The sequence below is a fragment of the Coregonus lavaretus genome, assembly GCF_964263955.1.
Source record: "Coregonus lavaretus genome assembly, chromosome: 22".
In the NCBI taxonomy this organism is placed as follows: domain Eukaryota; kingdom Metazoa; phylum Chordata; class Actinopteri; order Salmoniformes; family Salmonidae; genus Coregonus; species Coregonus lavaretus.
This window is the reverse complement of record NC_140009.1, coordinates 30,890,304-30,911,118: the sequence shown is the minus strand read 5'-3', so window position 1 is coordinate 30,911,118 and position 20,815 is coordinate 30,890,304. Positions and strand designations below refer to the sequence as shown.

General features: G+C 44.9%; 1 protein-coding gene across 1 annotated transcript in view; it reads left to right on the top strand.

Moving 5' to 3' along the window:
• LOC311150167 (basement membrane-specific heparan sulfate proteoglycan core protein-like) overlaps positions 1-20,815 on the top strand; it is a gene marked incomplete at its 5' end in the record, with an annotated part of 158,638 nt that overhangs the window by 128,347 nt on the left and 9,476 nt on the right. The window contains 23 exons of the mRNA XM_084187486.1: positions 2,592-2,714; positions 3,387-3,587; positions 8,178-8,320; positions 8,582-8,659; positions 10,829-10,964; positions 11,188-11,348; positions 11,513-11,648; positions 12,125-12,268; positions 13,300-13,434; positions 13,596-13,777; positions 14,002-14,197; positions 14,466-14,645; positions 15,220-15,480; positions 15,658-15,820; positions 16,358-16,455; positions 17,476-17,742; positions 17,907-18,019; positions 18,166-18,313; positions 18,489-18,617; positions 19,785-19,869; positions 20,081-20,225; positions 20,405-20,507; positions 20,697-20,806. Coding sequence (XP_084043612.1) covers positions 2,592-2,714; positions 3,387-3,587; positions 8,178-8,320; positions 8,582-8,659; positions 10,829-10,964; positions 11,188-11,348; positions 11,513-11,648; positions 12,125-12,268; positions 13,300-13,434; positions 13,596-13,777; positions 14,002-14,197; positions 14,466-14,645; positions 15,220-15,480; positions 15,658-15,820; positions 16,358-16,455; positions 17,476-17,742; positions 17,907-18,019; positions 18,166-18,313; positions 18,489-18,617; positions 19,785-19,869; positions 20,081-20,225; positions 20,405-20,507; positions 20,697-20,806 — 3,437 coding nt within the window. The remainder of the gene's footprint in view (positions 1-2,591; positions 2,715-3,386; positions 3,588-8,177; positions 8,321-8,581; positions 8,660-10,828; positions 10,965-11,187; positions 11,349-11,512; positions 11,649-12,124; positions 12,269-13,299; positions 13,435-13,595; positions 13,778-14,001; positions 14,198-14,465; positions 14,646-15,219; positions 15,481-15,657; positions 15,821-16,357; positions 16,456-17,475; positions 17,743-17,906; positions 18,020-18,165; positions 18,314-18,488; positions 18,618-19,784; positions 19,870-20,080; positions 20,226-20,404; positions 20,508-20,696; positions 20,807-20,815) is intronic.

Sequence of the window (20,815 nt, the reverse complement as noted above, 5' to 3'; positions counted from 1 at the left end):
TGACAACAGTTGGTGCGATTATTCGCAAATGGAAGAAACACAAAAGAACTGTCAATCTCCCTCGGCCTGGGGCTCCATGCAAGATCTCACCTCGTGGAGTTGCAATGATCATGAGAACGGTGAGGAATCAGCCCAGAACTACACGGGAGGATCTTGTCAATGATCTCAAGGCAGCTGGGACCATAGTCACCAAGAAAACAATTGGTAACACACTACGCCGTGAAGGACTGAAATCCTGCAGTGCCCGCAAGGTCCCCCTGCTCAAGAAAGCACATATACAGGCCCGTCTGAAGTTTGCCAATGAACATCTGAATGATTCAGAGGAGAACTGGGTGAAAGTGTTGTGGTCAGATGAGACCAAAATGGAGCTCTTTGGCATCAACTCAACTCGCCGTGTTTAAAAGAGGAGGAATGCTGCCTATGACCCCAAGAACACCATCCCCACCGTCAAACACGGAGGTGGAAACATTATGCTTTGGAGGTGTTTTTCTGCTAAGGGGACAGGACAACTTCACCGCATCAAAGGGACAATGGACGGGGCCATGTACTGTCAAATCCTGGGTGAGAACCTCCTTCCCTCAGTCAGGGCATTGAAAATGGGTCGTGGATGGGTATTCCAGCATGGCAATGACCCAAAACACACGGCCAAGGCAACAAAGGAGTGGCTCAAGAAGAAGCACATTAAGGTCCTGGAGTGGCCTAGCCAGTCTCCAGACCTTAATCCCATAGAAAATCTGTGGAGGGAGCTGAAGGTTCGAGTTGCCAAACGTCAGCCACGAAACCTTAATGACTTGGAGAAGATCTGCAAAGAGGAGTGGGACAAAATCCCTCCTGAGATGTGTGCAAACCTGGTAGCCAACTACAAGAAATGTCTGACCTCTGTGATTGCCAACAAGGGTTTTGCCACCAAGTACTAAGTCATGTTTTGCAGAGGTGTCAAATACTTATTTCCCTCATTAAAATGCAAATCAATTTATAACATTTTTTTGTTGTTATTCTGTCTCTCACTGTTCAAATAAACCTACCATTAAAATTATAGACTGATAATTTCTTTGTCAGTGGGCAAACGTACAGAATCATCAGGGGATCAAATACTTTTTTCCCTCACTGTAACCTCAAGTATCTGCAGTATTTAGAGAGAAAGTTACATACTCAATAAGACATTCTAGAATGTTTTTATTTCCCCATTCTATGTAGATGCACTTAACTTGTTGTCTTCCAATCAACACTCAATACAGAGGAGACCCCACCCACACTTTCCCCATCTGCAGTCTGCTTGCCAGTCCCACACAGGGACATACACTGGTTTGAAATAGCATTCATATTGTGCTTCAAACATCATGCTGTGCCTAATACACCACATCGTATCCACCATCATGGCTGTTAGCTCACTGCAAGGTGGAGAATTCCTCTCATCATGTTCACTGTTCACCTCATCTCCCTCTGGAAGCTAACTACAGACATCATCCTTTAACTGTTACAGTGAATGTTTTAATTAGATAGAATACACATGACCTGTTGTCACCTCACCACCCATTTACAGAAGTTATATTATTAGTAAACAGCAGGTTTGGAAAAGGTTTTAGAAATCTGTAGAATAGACTAGAGAACTTTGCAAAGTTCACTCAGGTCACTCAACTGTATAAGTCTTCATCAAAGTCAAGCCCTAAGATCCAATCATCATCAATCATCCCTCTGTAACATTATTATATATCGTTGTATACTTTGTTCCCCAGTGTTTCCATGAGCCAATGTCTCATTGATGAGGCTCACCACAGTCAGTGCCCATCCTCTTAGAAAACAAAGATGATGAAATATTGGCCTTTCTTTTAGTGTCTGTTTCTGTCAGATCAGTAAGTCCCAGACCAGGGCTTATCTCAGAGCTTAAATAGCCTGATTGTCCTCCCTGGCTGCTGAAACGGGGCTTTCTTTTGCTCTGACGCCCTGGGATCAAATGGGATTGAATGTGGCTGGGGCTCAGTGTCCAGCCAAGCTGGCACAGAGAGCTGTGTGCCCTGCCAAGGCCAGCCTTCCACCTCTCATCTGCATCGGCTGCACAGAGGGCACTGGCTGCCAAGGGGCACGGGCATAGGCCATGTACCCGGCTTCGTCCCGCCACCCTCTCTCTGTCTTCCATCATAAGCATTTGCACACAGACACAGTCTTGGCCTGAGTGAGTCAGGACCCAGCCTCACTGAACTTCACTGCAGCCAAAAAGTACTCTGAACTAAAGTCACTTGATGCTGTCAAGTTCTGGTCTGGTAGCCATGAATATATTCTTTATTGCTACCTTTTATTATACAAAAGGATGAGGTAAGTGTTTGTTGATCAAGCGAGAGGACACGAATCCCTGACATAGTTTCTCATCTCATGCAGTAGCTGTAAAGTGTTGACTGTAAACAAAGCCCCTTCCTGTAGAAAAGCCCCTTCCTGTAGAAAAGCCCCTTCCTGTAGAAAAGCTCCTTCCTACAGAAAAGGCCCTTCCTGCAGAAAATCCCTTTCCTGCCCTTTGTGAACACTAATGCCCTGTATTTTGGGGGCTGGGCTGTCTATTACTGAGTCATGCTGAACTGTTCTCTGCCTTATTGTAGCTGGCGAGGGGTCCAAGCCAGTGGCTACCGTCAATCCCCCTGTCCTGACCATCCAGCAAGGAGGCCATGCTGAGTTCCACTGTACTGTGACCGGCAACCCTACCCCTGCCATCGAATGGATAGGTAAGGAAGGCCTGGCTATAGCCAGTGGAACACGTATAGCACAAACTGTATTGTCTTGTTCTTTATCAATACAGTTTATGCTGGCTTAGTCTTGGACGTTTTTGGAAGTATACACTGAGTGTACGAAACATTAAGAACACCTGCTCTTTCCATGACATAGACTGGCCAGGTGAAATCTATGATCGCTTATTAATGCCACATGTTAAATCCACTTCAGTCAGTGTAGATGAAGGAGAGGAGACAGGTTAAAGAAAGATTTTTAAACCTTGAGCTAGTCAATGAGACATGGATTGTGGATGTGTGCCATTCAGAGGGTGAATGGGCAAGACAAAATATGTAAGTGCCTTTGTACGAGGTATGGTAGTAGGTGCCAGGCGCACTGGTTTGTGTCAAGAACTCCAATGCTGCTGGGCTTTTCACGCTCAACAGTTTCCCATGTGTATCAAGAATGGTCCACCACCCAAAGGACATCCAGCCAACTTGACACAACCGTGGGAAGCATTGGAGTCAACATGGGCCAGCATCCCTGTAGAACACTGTTCTGAGGGCAAAAGGAGGGAGGGGGGGCACCTCAATATTAGGAAGGTGTTCTTAATGTTTATTCACACTGTATAATGTCATTACTGACAAAAGGGGAACATATACTCAAATCTTATGTGTTTCTAGGTAAAGGTCCTGGTAACAGGATGAGCCCCAACGCTGTGGTCCGTGGAGGGGTCCTGACCATCCCTGCTGTAGAGAGGGAGGATGGGGGGGAGTACATCTGTAAGGCCCTCAACACCCACGGAGAACACACAGCACGGGCTGTCCTTTACGTCAGTGGTTCCCAAACTGTGGGTCGGGACCCACTTGTGGGTCACAGCAGGGGTCCAGGTGGGTCGCGTTATGACATTTGTTGTGCATTGCAAATAAATAGAAAATATACAGTACAAGTCAAAAGTTTGGACACACCTACTCATTCAAGGGTTTTTCTTTATTTTTAATGTTTTCTACATTGTAGAATAATAGTGAAGACATCATAACTATGAAATAACACATATGGAATCATGTAGTAACCAAAAAAGTGTTAAACAAATCAAAATATGTTTTATATTTGAGATTCTTCAAATAGCCACCCTTTGCCTTGATGACAGCTTTGCTCACTCTTGGCATTCTCTCAACCAGCTTCACCTGGAATGCTTTTCCAACAATCTTGAAGGAGTTCACACATATGCTGAGCACTTGTTGGCTGCTTTTCCTTCACTCTGCCCGTCCGACTCATCCCAAACCATCTCATTTGGGTTGAGGTCGGGGGATTGTGGAGGCCAGGTCATCTGATGCAGCACTCCATCACTCTCCTTCTTGGTAAAATAGCAGTACACAGCATGGAGGTGTGCTGGGTCATTGTCCTTTTGAAAAACAAATGATAGTCCCACTAAGCCCAAACCAGATGGGATGGCGTATCGCTGCAGAATGCTGTGGTAGCCATGCTGGTTAAGTGTGCCTTGAATGCTAAATAAATCACAGACAGTGTCATCAGCAAAGTACCCCCACACCATAACACCTCCTCCTCTGTGCTTTACGGTGGGAAATACACATGCAGAGATAATCTGTTCACCCACACCGCGTCTCACAAAGACTCCAGACCAAATTACACATTTCCACCAGTCTAATGTCCATTGCTCATGTTTCTTGGCCCAAGCAGGTCTGTTCTTCTTATTGGTGTCCTTTAGTAGTGGTTTATTTGCAGCAATTCGACCATGAAGGCCTGATTCACACAGTCCCCTCTGAACAGTTGATGTTGAGATGTGTCTGTGACTTGAACTCTGTGAAGCATTTATTTGGGCTGCAATTTCTGAGGCTGGTAACTCTAATGAACTTATCCTCTGCAGCAGAGGTAACTCTGGGTCTTCCATTCCTGTGGCGGTCCTCATGAGAGCCAGTTTCATCATAGCGCTTGATGGTTTTTGCGACTGCACTTGAAGAAACTTTCAAAGTTCTTGAAATGTTCTGTATTGACTGTATTGACTGACCTTCATGTCTTAATGTAATGATGGACTGTCGTTTCTCTTTGCTTATTTGAGCTGTTCTTGCCATAATAGGGACTTGGTCTTTTACCAAATAGGCCCCCCCTACCTTGTCACAACACAACTGATTGGCTCAAACGCAATAAGAAGGAAATACATTCCACAAATTAACTTTTAACAAGGCAAACCTGTTATTTGAAATGCATTCCAGGTGACTACCTCATGAAGCTGGTTGAGAGAATGCCAAGAGTGTGCAAAGCTGTCATCAAGGCAAAGGGTGGCTATTTGAAGAATCTCAAATATAAAATATATTTTGATTTGTTTAACACTTTTTTGGTTACTACATGATTCCATATGTGTTATTTCATAGTTCTGATGTCTTCACTATTATTCTACAATGTAGGAAATATAAAAAATAAAGAAAAACCCTTGAATGAGTAGGTGTGTCCAAACCTTTGACTGGTAGTGTATATACACTGAACAAAAATATAAACGCAACATGCAACAATTTCAAAGATATTACTGAGTTACAGTTCATATAAGGAAATCAGTCAGTTGAAATAAATTCATTAGGCCCTAATCTATGGATTTCACGACTGGGAATACAGATATGCATCTGTTAGTCACAGATACCTTAAAAAGAAAAGTAGGGGTGTGGATCAGAAAACCAGTCAGTATCTGGTGTGACCACTATTTGCCTCATGCAGCGTGACACATCTCCTTCGCATAGAGTTGATCAAGCTGTTGATTGTGGCCTGTTGAATGTTGTCCCACTCCTCTTCAATGGCTGTGCATAGTTGCTGGATAATGGCAGGAACTGGAACACGCTGTCGTACACGTCGATCCAGAGCATCCCAAGCATTTCATACACACGGTCTGCCATCTAATTAATCCGTGAAGAGCACACTGCCCCAGCGTGCCAGTGACAATCGAAGGTGAGCATTTGCCCACTGAAGTAGGTTACGACACCGAACTGCAGTCTGGTCAAGACCTGGTGAGGACGACAAGCACGCAGATGAGCTTCCCTGAGACGATTTCTGACATTTGTGCAAAAACTATTTGGTTGTGCAAACCCACAGTTTCATCAGCTGTCAGGGTGGCTTGTCTCAGACCATCCCGCATGTGAAGAAGCCGGATACACATGGTCTATTTCAGCTCATGAAACATGGGACCAACACTTTACATGTTGCATTTATATTTTTGTTCAGTGTATACAAACTCAGCAAAAAAAGAAACGTCCTCTCACTGTCAACTGCGTTTATTTTCAGCAAACTTAACATGCGTAAATATTGGTATGAACATAACAAGATTCAACAACTGAGACATAAACTGAACAAGTTCCACATACATGTGACTAACATAAATGGAATAATGTGTCCCTGAACAAAGGGGGGGTCAAAATCAAAAGTAACAGTCAGTATCTGGTGTGGCACCAGCTGCATTACGTACTGGTGCATCTCCTCCTCATGGACTGCACCAGATTTGCCAGTTCTTGCTGTGAGATGTTACCCCACTCTTCTAACCAAGGCATCTGCAAGGTCCCGGACATTTCTGGGGGGAATGGCCCTAGCCCTCACCCTCCGATCCAACAGGTCCCAGATGTGCTCAATGGGATTGAGATCTGGGCTCTTCGCTGGCCATGGCAGAACACTGACATTCCTGTCTTGCAGGAAATCACGCACAGAACGAGCAGTATGGCTGGTGGCATTGTCATGCTGGAGGGTCATGTCAGGATGAGCCTGCAGGAAGGGTACCACATGAGGGAGGAGGATGTCTTCCCTGTAACACACAGCGTTGAGATTGCCTGCAATGACAACAAGCTCAGTCCGATGATGCTGTGACACACAGACCATGACGGACCCTGCCCTCCAAATCGATCCCACTCCAGAGTACAGGCCTCGGTGTAACTCTTATTCCTTCGACGATTAACGCGAATCCGACCATCACCCCTGGTGAGACAAAACCGCGACTCGTCAGTGAAGAGCACTTTTTGCCAGTCCTATCTGGTCCAGCGACGGTGGGTTTGTGCCCATAGGCGACGTTGTTGTCGGTGATGTCTGGTGAGGACTTGCCTTACAACAGGCCTACAAGCCCTCAGTCCAGCCTCTCTCAGCCTATTGCGGACAGTCTGAGCACTGATGGAGGGATTGTGCGTTCCTGGTGTAACTCAGGCAGTTGTTGTTGCCATCCTGTACCTGTCCCGCAGGTGTGATGTTCGGATGTACCGATCCTGTGCAGGTGTTGTTACACGTGGTCTGCCACTGCGAGGATGATCAGTCTCCCTGTAGCGCTGTCTTAGGCGTCTCACAGTACGGACATTGCAATTTATTGCCCTGGCCACATCTGCAGTCCTCATGCCTCCTTGCAGCATGCCTAAGGCATGTTCACGCAGATGAGCAGGGACCCTGGGCATCTTTCTTTTGGTGTTTTTCAGAGTCAGTAGAAAGGCCTCTTTAGTGTCATATATTTTCATAACTGTGACCTTAATTGCCTAACGTCTGTAAGCTGTTAGTGTCTTAAAGACCGTTCCACACGTACATGTTCATTAATAGTTTATGGTTCATTGAACACGCATGGGAAACAGTGTTTAAACCCTTTACAATGAAGATCTGTGAAGTTGCTTGGATTTTTACAAATTATCTTTGAAAGACAGGGTCCTGAAAAAAGTTTCTTTTTTTGCTGAGTTTATATAAAAATATACTCTTTTGGGATAGAACAACGCTTACAGTTAAACTTAAATGACTAAAACCAAATAGAAAGTATGTAGAATATATATATATATTTTTTATAATAGCCTAGAATCTTTGAGAACTTGCAATCACCAAAATAAAAGTTAGCCATGTCAAAATGTGTAGAATTGCAGGAAATTAGCTTAAAACTGCAAAATTGTCTCTTAGCTCCATGGCAAAATGTATAGAATTGCAGGAAATTGGCTTTAAAGCTGCTCAATTGTCTACGCTGCCAAGATGAGGGCCTCAAATGTTCTTGCCCAGGGCCCAGACAGAATTTAGCCCATTGCTGCGCCACCACGCTCACCACCTAAGCCCCTTTTTGATCCAGAAAAAACCCTGCACAAATAATTTCATAATTATACAGTCAATTTCTTAAAATTGGTCACAAAAGACCATACTCAAATCTATATTCAGTTCAATGTTTTGAAGAAGAGGTTTTTATTAATCTACTTTTTACTTTGTCTTTGGTCTGTGTATGTTTTTTCACTTATGGTGGGTCGCGACTCAAAAGACACCTCTATTGGGTCAGGAAGCAAAAAAGTTTGTGAACCCCTGCCCTACGTACACAGTGGGTCTCAACATCAACAGCAGGCCAATGTCACAGGTTCATAGGGTGGTATTTTTACTTGAAAATACACTGAATCTGGCCCATATTGTCTTACCACTCTTGTTGGGTACTCATTTGGTCATATCATGTCTCCTTCTTGTGTGTTTGAATGCTTCAGGTGCGAGCCTGCCCCACGTGCAGGTGAGCCCCCAGAGGGTGGACATCTATGAGGGGGAGACTCTGAAGCTGTACTGCAGGGCTGGAGGCACGCCCAGTCCCGGACTCACCTGGAAGAAACAGGGAGGACAACTCCCTCCGCAGGTAAACACTGGTCCTTTCTACCTGATGCTTTCTGCCTGGGACTCAGGATATGGTTGGGATATATCCTGATCTTAAGAGTAACTATTATGTATTGTATACAATATCTGGTAATGGTATCTCACCATGCTATTGAAAGGGTTGTGTTGGTGAAAAAGTGAAATCTGGTGTACAGTGTTTTGACAAATTGTTATTGTTTTTTCCTTCTTGTGTTTCCTTCTTCCTTTTTTTATTCCCACCCTTTTTTCTTGACGTTTTGCTCAGGCCATTCCTTCTCACGGTTTCCAACAGTTTAAAAGCAACAGTCTCAATGTGTTACAGAGACGTATTGAGGAGCTGCAGGTCTGTCCATCTGTCCTCTGTCTCTATGTCTGTCGGTCTCGTCTCTTACTTCCCACCTGTTGTTCTCTACTGACCTTGCTTCAACACACTGTCTACTAAACACATGATCAAACGTTTCTTTGATTCATCATCACACACTGTAACCACCATTTAATTCACGACAAGCAAATAGCTTCTCACAAAGTCTCCATGAGAAATAGTAGTTCAGTGTAACTGGTAGATAACAACAACAACAGCATCAACAAGCTGGGTGTGACGCTATTCATTAGTCTACTTAATGCATGGTTTAGTTGTTGTTATTGTCTTATAAGTGTTCCATCCATCCATCATCCTCCATTTTCAAATTTGTCCACATGATCATATCATCCCTGACATATTTTTTTCCTAAACAAACCATTGTGTTCACATTATTATTATTATTATTATTATTATTATTATTATTATTATTATTATTATTATTATTATTCCTCTATGTACACGCCCAGGCCCCAGGGCATAGCTAGGTATTTGGGACATGGTTTCCTCCTGCCAGGCCCTTTGGATTAGTCCCTCCGTACCTGGTGTCTCCTCTGCCACCCGAGGCCCGGGGCTTTGTTCTGCCTCAGAGAGCTTCAGCGTTGTGTCAGCTTTTCCCAGGGGGACTCGGGCTCTGCCGTGCGGCCACGCAGAAATTCTGTGTGCTCTAGCAAATGGGTTGCTTTGAAAACTTGTGAATGGGTTCAGACACACATTGAGCCGGCCCTCCTCGGCCTCTGCTCACTTTAGCCTGGCCCTCACGGTTGACTAGGCCGGAACTAAGCAGCTTTGTCCACGGATGGATGCCACGCTACCACCACCTCCCAGATACTGTAATCCACCCAGCCCAGCCCAGACACACCCCTTTAAATTCTCAACCTAGACACACCCCTTTAAATTCTCCATCTAGAAACACCCCTTTAAATTCTCTCTCTAGACACACCCCTTTAAATTATCTTTAGGTGTACTACTGTATATAACACTGGTCGATTTTACAGGCTGATAAGGTTTTAAATAGTGGTAAGGTCCACCCCGCTGTCCATTATAGTTAAAGTGTAAAGTAGTTGGTTAGGGACTCAATTTCACATTACCATACACAGGCTGATTATTTCCCCATTAGAAAAGAGTGATCCACTGTCTTACCATTGTGTTTGGTTGAACATTGGGATTTATTTAGAAATGAAGGCATAGGGTTGATGATGTAGTGAGTGGTTGTAAGTATTAGTAAACGTCTGTAATGCATTTCCAGTGATTTCATACATGACAGAGAAGCTTTGTATTGCTTGTGACATATCCTTTGGCTCAAAGCCCTATGTCTAATATCTCAATTCCCTAACAGTTTCCCAGTCCTGTCAACATTGTACTGAATCATTTCAACAACTCAACAACCATTATTTTAAGTATACAAAAGTATACAAAAACATACTACAATGGACTACAAAACATACTACTATGGACTACAAAACATACTACTATGGACTACAAAACATACTACTATGGACTACAAAACATACTACTATGGACTACAAAACATACTACTATGGACTACAAAACATACTACTATACCTGCTGTAGTGTACTACTAACTACTGTCAAAGACATCTACTGTATGTCATTGGTAACTATTTCAGTAGTGATCATTATTTGTTGTCAAATCAAGATTTTTAACTGTAAAATCATTATAGTAATGTTGATTCAACTAAACATTACTATTCCCGACAACCAACCAACTGGTTTTATTTTTGTTTTCTTTCGTGCAAAGCACAGCAATACCTGAAAAGCCTTTTTAATGATTATCATAACACAAACATTGTTATAAAGCACAAACCATATAACAATGTTATATATATGCTGAAGATCCACCTGCTATGTCATTTTGTTGGTATTGCCTCATTGATAAAAAAAATCATGTCAAGTATGTCTCTTGTTCGCACAATTTGTGGTCTGTGAAATCCAATGTTTATACAGTAGGTGTTTGTCCAAAGGTAATTAATCTACTGTGTATGTATGATGTTTTTGTATTGGATTTGGGTAGAGACATTGTCACTGTCGTGTACATTGTCATGTAGTTCATACCACAGTAGTCCTTCATGTCTAAGGACATTGTGACATAATCTTCATCCCTCTCCTTGCTCATTGCCGTGTCCTCTCTAGGCCCGTATGGAGCGTACAGACATTGGCACCCTGCTAATCCCTAACATCAAGTCATCTGACTCTGGCACCTACCTGTGTGTGGGCACCAACTCCATCGGATCCTCAGAGGCTCACATCGAGGTCACCGTCAATAGAGGTGAGAGGTCGCGCTTGGGTCATTTTCAGTACGGTACACGTTTTAAAATGCTGTGCAGCACTATATATTGGACAAGTTCAGATAGTACTGATTCATTCTGTTTCAAAACGTTTTCGCCTTACTGAACACGACCCAGGTCAACCTACCCCAGAGGAGTACTGCTGTCTGTTGACAGTATTATCACTTTAGTAAATGTCTGTATCCTGCGGTTGTTGCTGTGTAGCAATAGGAGGAGACACCATCTCGTCAGCCATCACCATCCAGCCCTCCATAGCAGAGGTCCAGGAGGGACAGAGCCTGGACCTCAACTGTTTTGTCCCTGGTAACCCCCCACCTGCTGTCACCTGGAGGAGGGATAGTGGACGCCTGTCCGCCAATCACCAGGTTGGAATACACACACACACACACACACACACACACAAACACACACACACAGCTAGTAATAGCTCATTGTTAATGTCATGAAGATTTGTTCTGTTTATTTCAGCTGAATAGTCACTCATATGTAGTGTGTGTGTGTGTGTGTGCGTGTGCGTGCGTGTGTGTAGGTTCTGGGCACCAAGCTGCGTATCCTCTCTGCCGGTCCAGATGACTCTGGGAAGTATATCTGTCTTGTGGAGAGAGGGCCTGGTACTCCTGTCCGTCAGGCCTCAGTCTCTGTCTCAGTCACCGCCACCTCCTCTCGTAAGTCACCAAGCCATTCTCTCTGTGACAATACACTGACTTAACAATGGAACTATCCTCCCCACTGATATCACTGGGGATGACAGTGACGCAGTCAGAGGCATATACAGTAGGAACATCTGTGTTTTTAGAGGACTTTATTTAGTGGCCTTTCGTCAGGTACAGTGGTACTTTTCCAGTTGTTTGTTTTCCAACCCTCCCTAAAGTGACCTCATAGTGTATGCTTTGCTATTCCACACTGTGCCATGATCTCATCCTGGTTCAAATCTTCCTGGGTTTCTAGTTTGTCATGTTCTGTATTTGCTTCCAAATTATAATGCTTCCAATGGAGGCTCTAGACCTACAGTATCATGATCTGGTACTTACAGTACACTGTCTTATAAATGTTGTAGGATTAGAACCAAAGTGAACTGGAGTGAGTAGAGGAAATGTTGTCCTGTTGTAATGTTTGTGGTGGTGTGTGTTTCCTGGAGTAGGTCTGCAGACCCCCATCATCTCCATTGAGCCCCACAGTGCAGCGGTGCGACAGGGAGAGTCAGCCAGCTTCAAGTGCAGGGTCAACGGTGGAGCAGAGCCCGTACGGCTGGAGTGGAAACTGTCCAACAACCAGCCCCTTCCTGGTGAGGCCCCTCCCATTCAGTTCAATTCCATATTACTTTTGCAGAGAGGCATTTAGTCAGTGGTGGAAAAAGTACCCAATTTTCATACTTGAGTAAAAGTAAAGATACCTTAGTAGAAAATGATTCAAGTAAAACCAGTAAAATACTACTTAAGTAAAATATTAAAGTATTTGTTTTTAAATATACATAAGTATCAAAAGTAAATGTAATTGCGAAAATATACTTAACTATCAAAAGTAAAAGTATAAATAATTTCATATTAAGCAAACCAGACTGCGCAATTTTCATGTTTTTTAAATTTACGGATAGCCAGGGGCACACTACAACACTCAGGCATAATTAACAAACGAAGCATGTGTGTTTAGTGAGTCCGCCAGATCAGAGGCAGTAGGGATGACCAGGAATGTTCTCTTGATAAGTGTGTGAATTTGATTATTTTCCAGTCCTGCTAAGCATTCAAAATACTGTATAACGAGTACTTTTGGGTGTCAGGAAAAATGTATGGAGTAAAAAGTGTATTATTTTCTTTAGGAATGTAATGAAGTTAAAGTTGTCAAAAATATAAATAGTAAAGTAAAGTACAGATACCCCAAAATCAAAACTACTTAAGTAGTACTTTAAAGTATTTGTACTTAAGGGCCTTACACCACTGCATGTCATTATCCACACAAGCAAACCACCTGCAATATCTACAGCAGGGTTGCCCAACCCTGTTCCTGGAGAGCCATCCTCCTGTAGGTTTTTGCTCCAACCCCAGGTGTTACTAACCTGATTCATCTTATCAACCTGCTAATTTTTAGAATCAGGTGTGCTAGATTAGGGTTGGAGCAAAAACCTACAGGACGGTAGCTCTCCAGGAACAGGGTTGGGCAGTCCTGGTCTACAGTAATATATAGTAATATAATATAGTCTGTATCTAATTACATTTCTTTCATATTACCTATGTTTTTAATCAAACACACAAAGTTGCTGCTTGTCAGAGATGTACTTGATAGACTAAAAGATTCCCCATGAAACCTTTCATTCTGTAGATAATGTGAAGGTTGGCCATTACGGCACTGTCATCACCATCACTGACGCCCGCCCTAGCAACCAAGGCACCTACCACTGTGTGGCTACCAACCTGTTTGGAATCACCCAGAGTATCGTCTCTCTGATCATCAGAGGTATGGCACGCACACAGACACAGACACACACATATGGTGTTGATGTTTCTGATGTGGTTCACTTTGAGCATCTGCTCTCTGTTAGGACCCCCTTAGTAATTGTCTTGGCAACAGAATGACCTAATGGTTGTTTGTCCTGATGAAGTCATCCTTCCTTCCAGAGTCTCCTGTAGTGACCGTCACCCCTCAGGGGCCCGTGCGAGTCAGGATGGGTGAACCCATTAACCTGGAGTGCCAGGCCTCCGGGGAGCCACGCCCTTCTGTCACATGGCACAGACTGGACAGCGCCCACAACACCATGCTGAGCAGCCCTGTGCCCATGGAGTCCAATGCTGTCATGCAGGTACTGTACTGCATCTGTGTTCCTGATCCTCAACTCCCGATGAAACCTCCAAGTCATTGTTACTGAGCTTTTGTGCTGTACATGGAAGAGTAAAGGCTGGTTTCCTAAACACAGATTAAGTTTAGTCCTAGGTTCTCAATTCAAAGTGCTTCTTGGTCTAAGACTAGGCTTCATCTATTTATTATATGATGGACAGACCCAGTAATGGTGTTCCCCTCCCCCAGGTCCTAGTGGCCCGTCCAGAGGACAGTGGTACCTACGTGTGCACAGCCCGCAACAACAAGGACACCACAGAGACCAGGGTGGAGGTGATCGTGGAGGGAGGTGCCCAGGTGCCCATCACGCCCCGTGCCTCTGTGCCCGATCCCCTCATGGTGGTGGTGGAGGGACAGACTGCCACACTGAGATGTGATGCTCACGGTAACTAAACCACTTCCAAATTATACCAATGAGTACTATAGCAAAGAGAACTGAGAAGAGAATACTTGTTGTATTGATTGTATTGATCCTTGTTAGTACAGAGAATACTTTTAAGTACAATTATATTATGCAAATGAGAGCTAAGAGGAAATGCATGTCATAGTCACATCTTTGCTAAGAGCGTAGAATTGGCATGACAAATAATTGGCTGTACAAGTCCTTTTCCCACACTGTGATATTCATTGTGTTTTCAAAATCAACTCTTCAGGCTTCCCTACCCCTAAGATCACGTGGTCTAAGCTGCGTGCCCCTCTCCCCTGGAGACATAAGGTAGTGGACAACACCCTGGTCCTGCCCAGTGTTGGCCGGGCAGACTCTGGAGAGTACATCTGCAACGCCACCAACAACATGGGCACCACTGAAGTCACCATCATGCTGGACGTGGAGAGTGAGTCTCAAAATCTGTGCACGCTGCTCTGGCCAGCTAATCATGAGAGATAGATTGGTTTCATCATTGAAAGCAAGTTCCCAGTCTGTACAGAAACACTATGGAGATAGATATGGATACACTTATGTATAAAAATGAACACGAGTAAACTGAAAGATCTATACACAAAATAGATCATAAGGAACTGGTCCACTAGTGTATATGAAACATAGGGCGGCAGGTAGCTTAGTGGTTAAGAGCGTTGTGCCAGTAACCGAAAGGTCGCTGGTTCTAATCCCCGAGCTGACTAGGTGAAAAATCTGTCGATGTGCCCTTGAGCAAGGCACTTAACCCTAATTGCTCATGTAAGTCGCTCTGGATAAGAGCGTCTGCTAAATGACTAAAACGTTTTTTAAAAATGTATAGCTTGGCCATTGGGACTGAATATTGGTCTTCACTGCCCATTCCTTGCTCTGCTCATGAGTAACATTGTCCTATCAAATGTATCACAAATCATGTCATGTCCCAATCATCCTAACGTCTCAATACCATTCCCTGTCTCTACTCTCTAACCCTCCATGTCTCGGTGATGCAGCTCCTCCCTATGCCACCTCCCTGCCCGACGACGTGGCAGTGCGTGTGGGCGAGGTGATCCGGCTGCAGTGCCTGGCCCATGGTACTCCCCCCCTGCTCTTCCAGTGGACCAAGCTGAACGGCAGTCTGTCCACCAGGGCCGACGTCCAGGGAGGAGACCTCCAGATTAACCTAGCCATAGCCGAGGACGCTGGCACCTACAAGTGTGTCGCCACCAACAAAGTGGGCACCAGCGAAGCACATGCCAAAGTCACTGTCAGATGTAAGTACCGTGCGCAGTCACAACTTTGTCTGTTCTTACTTTGCAAACCAAATGGAGACCGACAGCTCAATTACTTTGCAATGGGAAATACCTTCATGAAGAGCAAACCTAAAAGCCATGCGACTGTGAACTCAAAACAGAATGTGTTTGTGTGGATGCGTGCGCGTGGATGTGTAGCGCCCCTGGCAGTGCGTGTGTCTCCTCAGGTGGAGGTAAAGGCCCGGGGTAGTGCTGTAGAGTTTACCTGCTCTGCTGCAGGAGGCCTGGGGACCACCATGGAGTGGCTGAAGGAGGGAGGAGTCCTGCCCCCCAACCATCACATCAAAGATGGGGTGCTGAGGTGAGTCAGTCCCACCAGGAGAGACACTTTACAGCAGGCAGTCAAAATACAGATAGTGATCAACACAACTTAAATACGATCCAGAATCAACACAACTTAAAGATTATCCATGATCTACACAACTTAAAGATTATCCATGATCAACACAACTTAAAGATGATCCATGATCAACACAACTTCAAGATGATCCAGGATCAACACAACTTCAAGATGATCCAGGATTAACACAAGTAAATGTTGATCCAGGATCAACCTAACTTAAATACGATCCAGGATCAATACAACATAAAGATGATCCATGATCAAAACAACTTAAAGATGATCCAGGATCAATACAACTTAAAGATGATCCAGGATCAACACAACTTAAATATGATCCAGGATCAACCTAACTTAAATACAATCCAGGATCAACACAAATAAATGATGATCCAGGATCAAACAGATGATGATCCAGGATCATGTCCCATTTGGTGAAATCAGGAAGTGCATTTTTGTTGTCTGTCTTGCACTGATACATTTGTGTGTTTTGTGTAGGATTGAGAACCTGGAGCAGAGCAATGAGGGCATCTACATCTGCAGAGCCACCAGTGTTCACGGCCAGGCCCAGGACTCCGCCAAGCTCACCATCCAAGGTCTGTCCAACATCCACAAAATCACTGAGATACACTGACACAAGTTTTGACTCACAACCCTGAGTTATAACACTGGAGAATTTGTATAGCTGCTCTATGCAATAATGATCTGTTCTAAATCATGAACCCCTAAATCAGGGGTGTCAATGTGATGAGTGTGATGAAAGGAGTCAGGCGCAGGAGGGTAATCACCGAATACAGAGTTTATTCCTTCGTTGACACACAAATGCACTCAAATAGTGATCAACGAAACAGGCACAGGGGAAACACTCATCCCTGGCAAATACACTGTAACGGATATCCCATAATACATAGGCACAGGGGAAAATCTACCCTGGCCACAAAATGTACGAGTAGCTCTACCGAGCTACACTACTCTCACAGCTAACAATCACCCACAAGGACAAGGGGGCAGAGGGAACACTTATACACGGACTAATGAGGGGATTAGAACCAGGTGTGTGTGATTGACAAGACAAACAAATGTGATGATGATTGGGGCGGCAGTGGTTAGTAAGCCGGTGACGACGAACGCCGAAGCCTGCCCGAACAAGGATGGGAGGCAGCCTCGGCCGAAGTCGTGACAGTCAAACATACAGCCCGCGAGCCGGATCCGGCACACAAGCTCATTCATTCTGGCCCGCAGGGGAGTTTATTTTAGGCTAAAACCAAATCGAAACTGTGTAGAAATGGACCTACATTTACAGTCTCTTCACTCTGTCCAGCTTGCTAACAGTCATCAATAGTTTCTTCACTCTGTCCAGCTTGCTAACAGTCATTTAAACGAATGTCAGACAATCAGGGAGCATCGAAAATGTAAAAAGCGATGGATAGAGGACTATGTTTTGCTAATTTTGATGGCATGGAAATATAACCAATTTTAAGTGCAGCGCTCCGGACCTTGGTGAAGACCGAATGCGGCCTGCGGGGCAAAATGATTTTGACAGCCCTGCCCTAAATGTATCCATTCCAGCATTAATTTAATGTTGGTATTGACCCTCTCTCCTCTCCCATCCACAGCCCTGCCTAAGGTGATGATCAATGTACGTACCGCAGTGCAGACAGTGATGTTGGGTAACTCCGTGGAGTTTGAGTGCCAGGCTATCGGCGAGCCCCAGCCCACGGTGCGCTGGAGCAGGGTGGGAGGGCCACTGCCGGCACACATCATGGTGAAGGGAGACATGCTGAAGATCGAACAGGTGTCCGAGGCTGACGCTGGACAGTACCGCTGCACTGCCACCAACGACGTGGGCTCTGTGCAGTCTCAGGTGGTCCTACATGTCCAATGTGAGTAGAAAGAGAAGTGCACTGGACCTGTACGTCTGCAAACACACGCGCACCTGCACACAGACACGCATACACACAGACACAAAGACACACACAACACACATATACACTCCTATAGCCCTTGTCCCCTCTGATCATGTATTGGTGGATATTTGTTTGTAAAGCCCTACCCCAGATCGCAGCTCTACCAGAGCTGAATGAAGTGACAGTGGGATCAGATGCTGTCCTGCCCTGTGTGGCATCAGGATACCCAGTGCCTGCCATCAAATGGTCCAAGGTAGCCAACACCCTATCAGTGCAACGGAAAACAAACTAGTAAAGATAGTGCCTATCTGTTTCTGACCATTTTCATCTGCTTTGTGCCTAGTGAACAGGATCCTGATTTGACCCTTTGTAACATGTTCTGTGTCCTTGTCTCTCTAGCTGGATGGGGAACTCCCTCCTAAGTGTAGACAGGTAGTCAACACCTTGACGGTTCCCGAAGTGACCCACGAGGATTCTGGGACATACGTGTGCACTGCCTCCAACAAGCAAGGCAAAGTGGAGGCCTTAACCACCCTCAAAGTCCATGGTCAGTCAGCTGTATATAAACACACTGTGAAAGGGAATATCATATTATTGCCAGTATCCAACTCGATGATTCCCTGTCCCCTATCTCTAGTTCATAGGCGGTAAGCTCAATCGGAGGGAAACTTTCGACATTGCCAGTATCTAAATCTATGATTCTCTATCCTTTATCTCTACAGATCGAGTGATGCCCTATTTCACCCAGGAGCCCCTGTCCTATCTCACTCTGCCCACAATCAAGAACGCCTATAAGTCCTTCAGCATCAAGATCAGCTTCAGGCCAGACAATCCTGATGGTGAGGACTTATGTACTGAAAAATAGCTTTCTCTGCACAGATGATGTGCACCAGTGGATTTGCATCTTTTGCTTTATGATAGTTTCACTGACTACAGTGATCCTGACTGCATCTGTTATGATGTCTTTGTGTCATTGAGTACATTCTCTTTCCTTGTTTTTTTGTTGTGTGTCATATGTTTTTTCACATGATTTCACCCCCCTCTTCTTCTGTTCATCCACACACTCCCTCTCTTCTCACCCATGCGGTGTGAAGGTCTCATACTGTATGCGGGTGAGTCGCAGTGCTTGAGCTCACACACTCAAGACTGATGCAGGTGATGCTTTTTGGGCTGAAAAGCCAGAAAAGCCACCAGTGATGTTGACCTTTTACCTTACCATAATGCATCCTAATGTAGAGGACAGCTGGTGGCTGTGAGAGAGAAGCCTATTGAAGAATGGCCTATGTCCTCATTCAGGCATGATGGCTGTATTGGCAACCCTCCCGCTCGTCATTCCATTACAGTCCACTTCATCTCTCTGCATCAGCTTCTACCTACAAGACTGCCCTGCTGCTTCTAAAGACAAGCTTTATTATTGCAAAATGAATGTCTTATTAGCCTAGACAGTGAATAGGCCTCATAATGGAGATTGGACAGTACTGTATGTAAGCCCCACCAGTGAGGTGGGCCGCTTCAATGGGTGACACTCATACTCTGAAAACAACTTCCATACCAGCTCATGGAAGCTGTACAGAGTGAACTATCCAACAACAAAATACAATTGTGCCGCATTTAAGAAATCTCTCTTTGCTATAACCTCTCCCTTTCAGAGCCATAGATGTTAGGGATATGTTTATGAGGAGGAGGCATGGTTTTAGACTGCCCTGGCTTTGACCTTGCTGATGATGGTTGCAGTGCTGGTTGGGCAGAGTTTAGCAGAGCATGTGTCGTTGGCATGCAGCCAGTGTGAAGGCAGAGATACTGACAGTTTGATACAGAGCAGAGCGATGCCCCAGGGCAGCACATACTAGAACCTGGCTTTGACTGTCCCAAGCTTGGCCCTTAACCTGCTAGCATGCAGCTTCTTGGACTGAGTGACCTCAGTTCTCCTCCTGGTGCCAGGGGGACTGTTTGTCTCTGACTGGCTCCAGGGGGCGAGGGTGTGTACCAAGCTAACTGTACCTCCACTGGTCCACCAGGTATGATCATCTATAATGGACAGAAGAGGACCATGGGAGCAGACTTCATCTCTCTGGGGCTGGTGGGAGGCAGGCCTGAGTTCAGGTGAGCACCTGGCTGTCATTCTGGTGCATTAGGGCTACCGATATGAACACTATATGAGCTCAATGTGTAAGAATAAACAAGCTGTTGATGAATGGTAACTTGAACTGTCATTAGTCTCTGTCAACATTAGCTGATGATGATGGATCACAATCATGATGGCAAAACGACAATGGCAGCGATAACTCTAACCTGAACTGTTTTCTCCTTGCAGGTTTGACGTGGGTTCTGGCATGGCCACCATCCGCTACCCCACCCCCATCAAACTGGGAGAGTTCCACACCATAGAGCTCTACCGCAACCAGACCCAGGGCTCCATCATAGTGGACAGAGAGGCCCCTGTCAATGGGAGCTCACAGGTAGTCCCACTCAAATTGTTTAGATCCTGAGACTGTTGAACAATGTCATTCGTACGAAGAGAATATCCAACAGAAGCTCCCAGGTAGTTTCATATAGCCAGTTATAGACTGTTGAATTCATATAAAGTACATATCCAGGAGATTAATCCATGAACACTGTTTCCTGTCTTGTATCACAGGGCAAGTTCCAGGGGCTGGATCTGAACGAGGAGTTGTATGTGGGTGGTTACCCCAACTACACCCTCCTGGCCAAGACAGCTGGCCTCAAGACCGGCTTTGTCGGTAAGAGATCACTTTCAACCAGAACACCTGGTACAACACAAATGTCCCATACTTCAGGGAACAGTAGATACATTTATAACATACATTCTTTGTTTGTTTTGTAGTTGGTTATTTCTTAACAGTAAACAATACTTTGCTGATCACTGTTTTGGAATGTTCCCATTGGTTTTTGTTCTTGGTTCTATCCAGGGTGCATCCGTAAGCTGGTCATCCAAGGTGATGAGATCATCTTCAAGGATCTGGACCGCAGCTCCACGGGCGTGTCCAACTGTCCCATCTGCACTGACCGCCCCTGTCAGGTCAGCTGA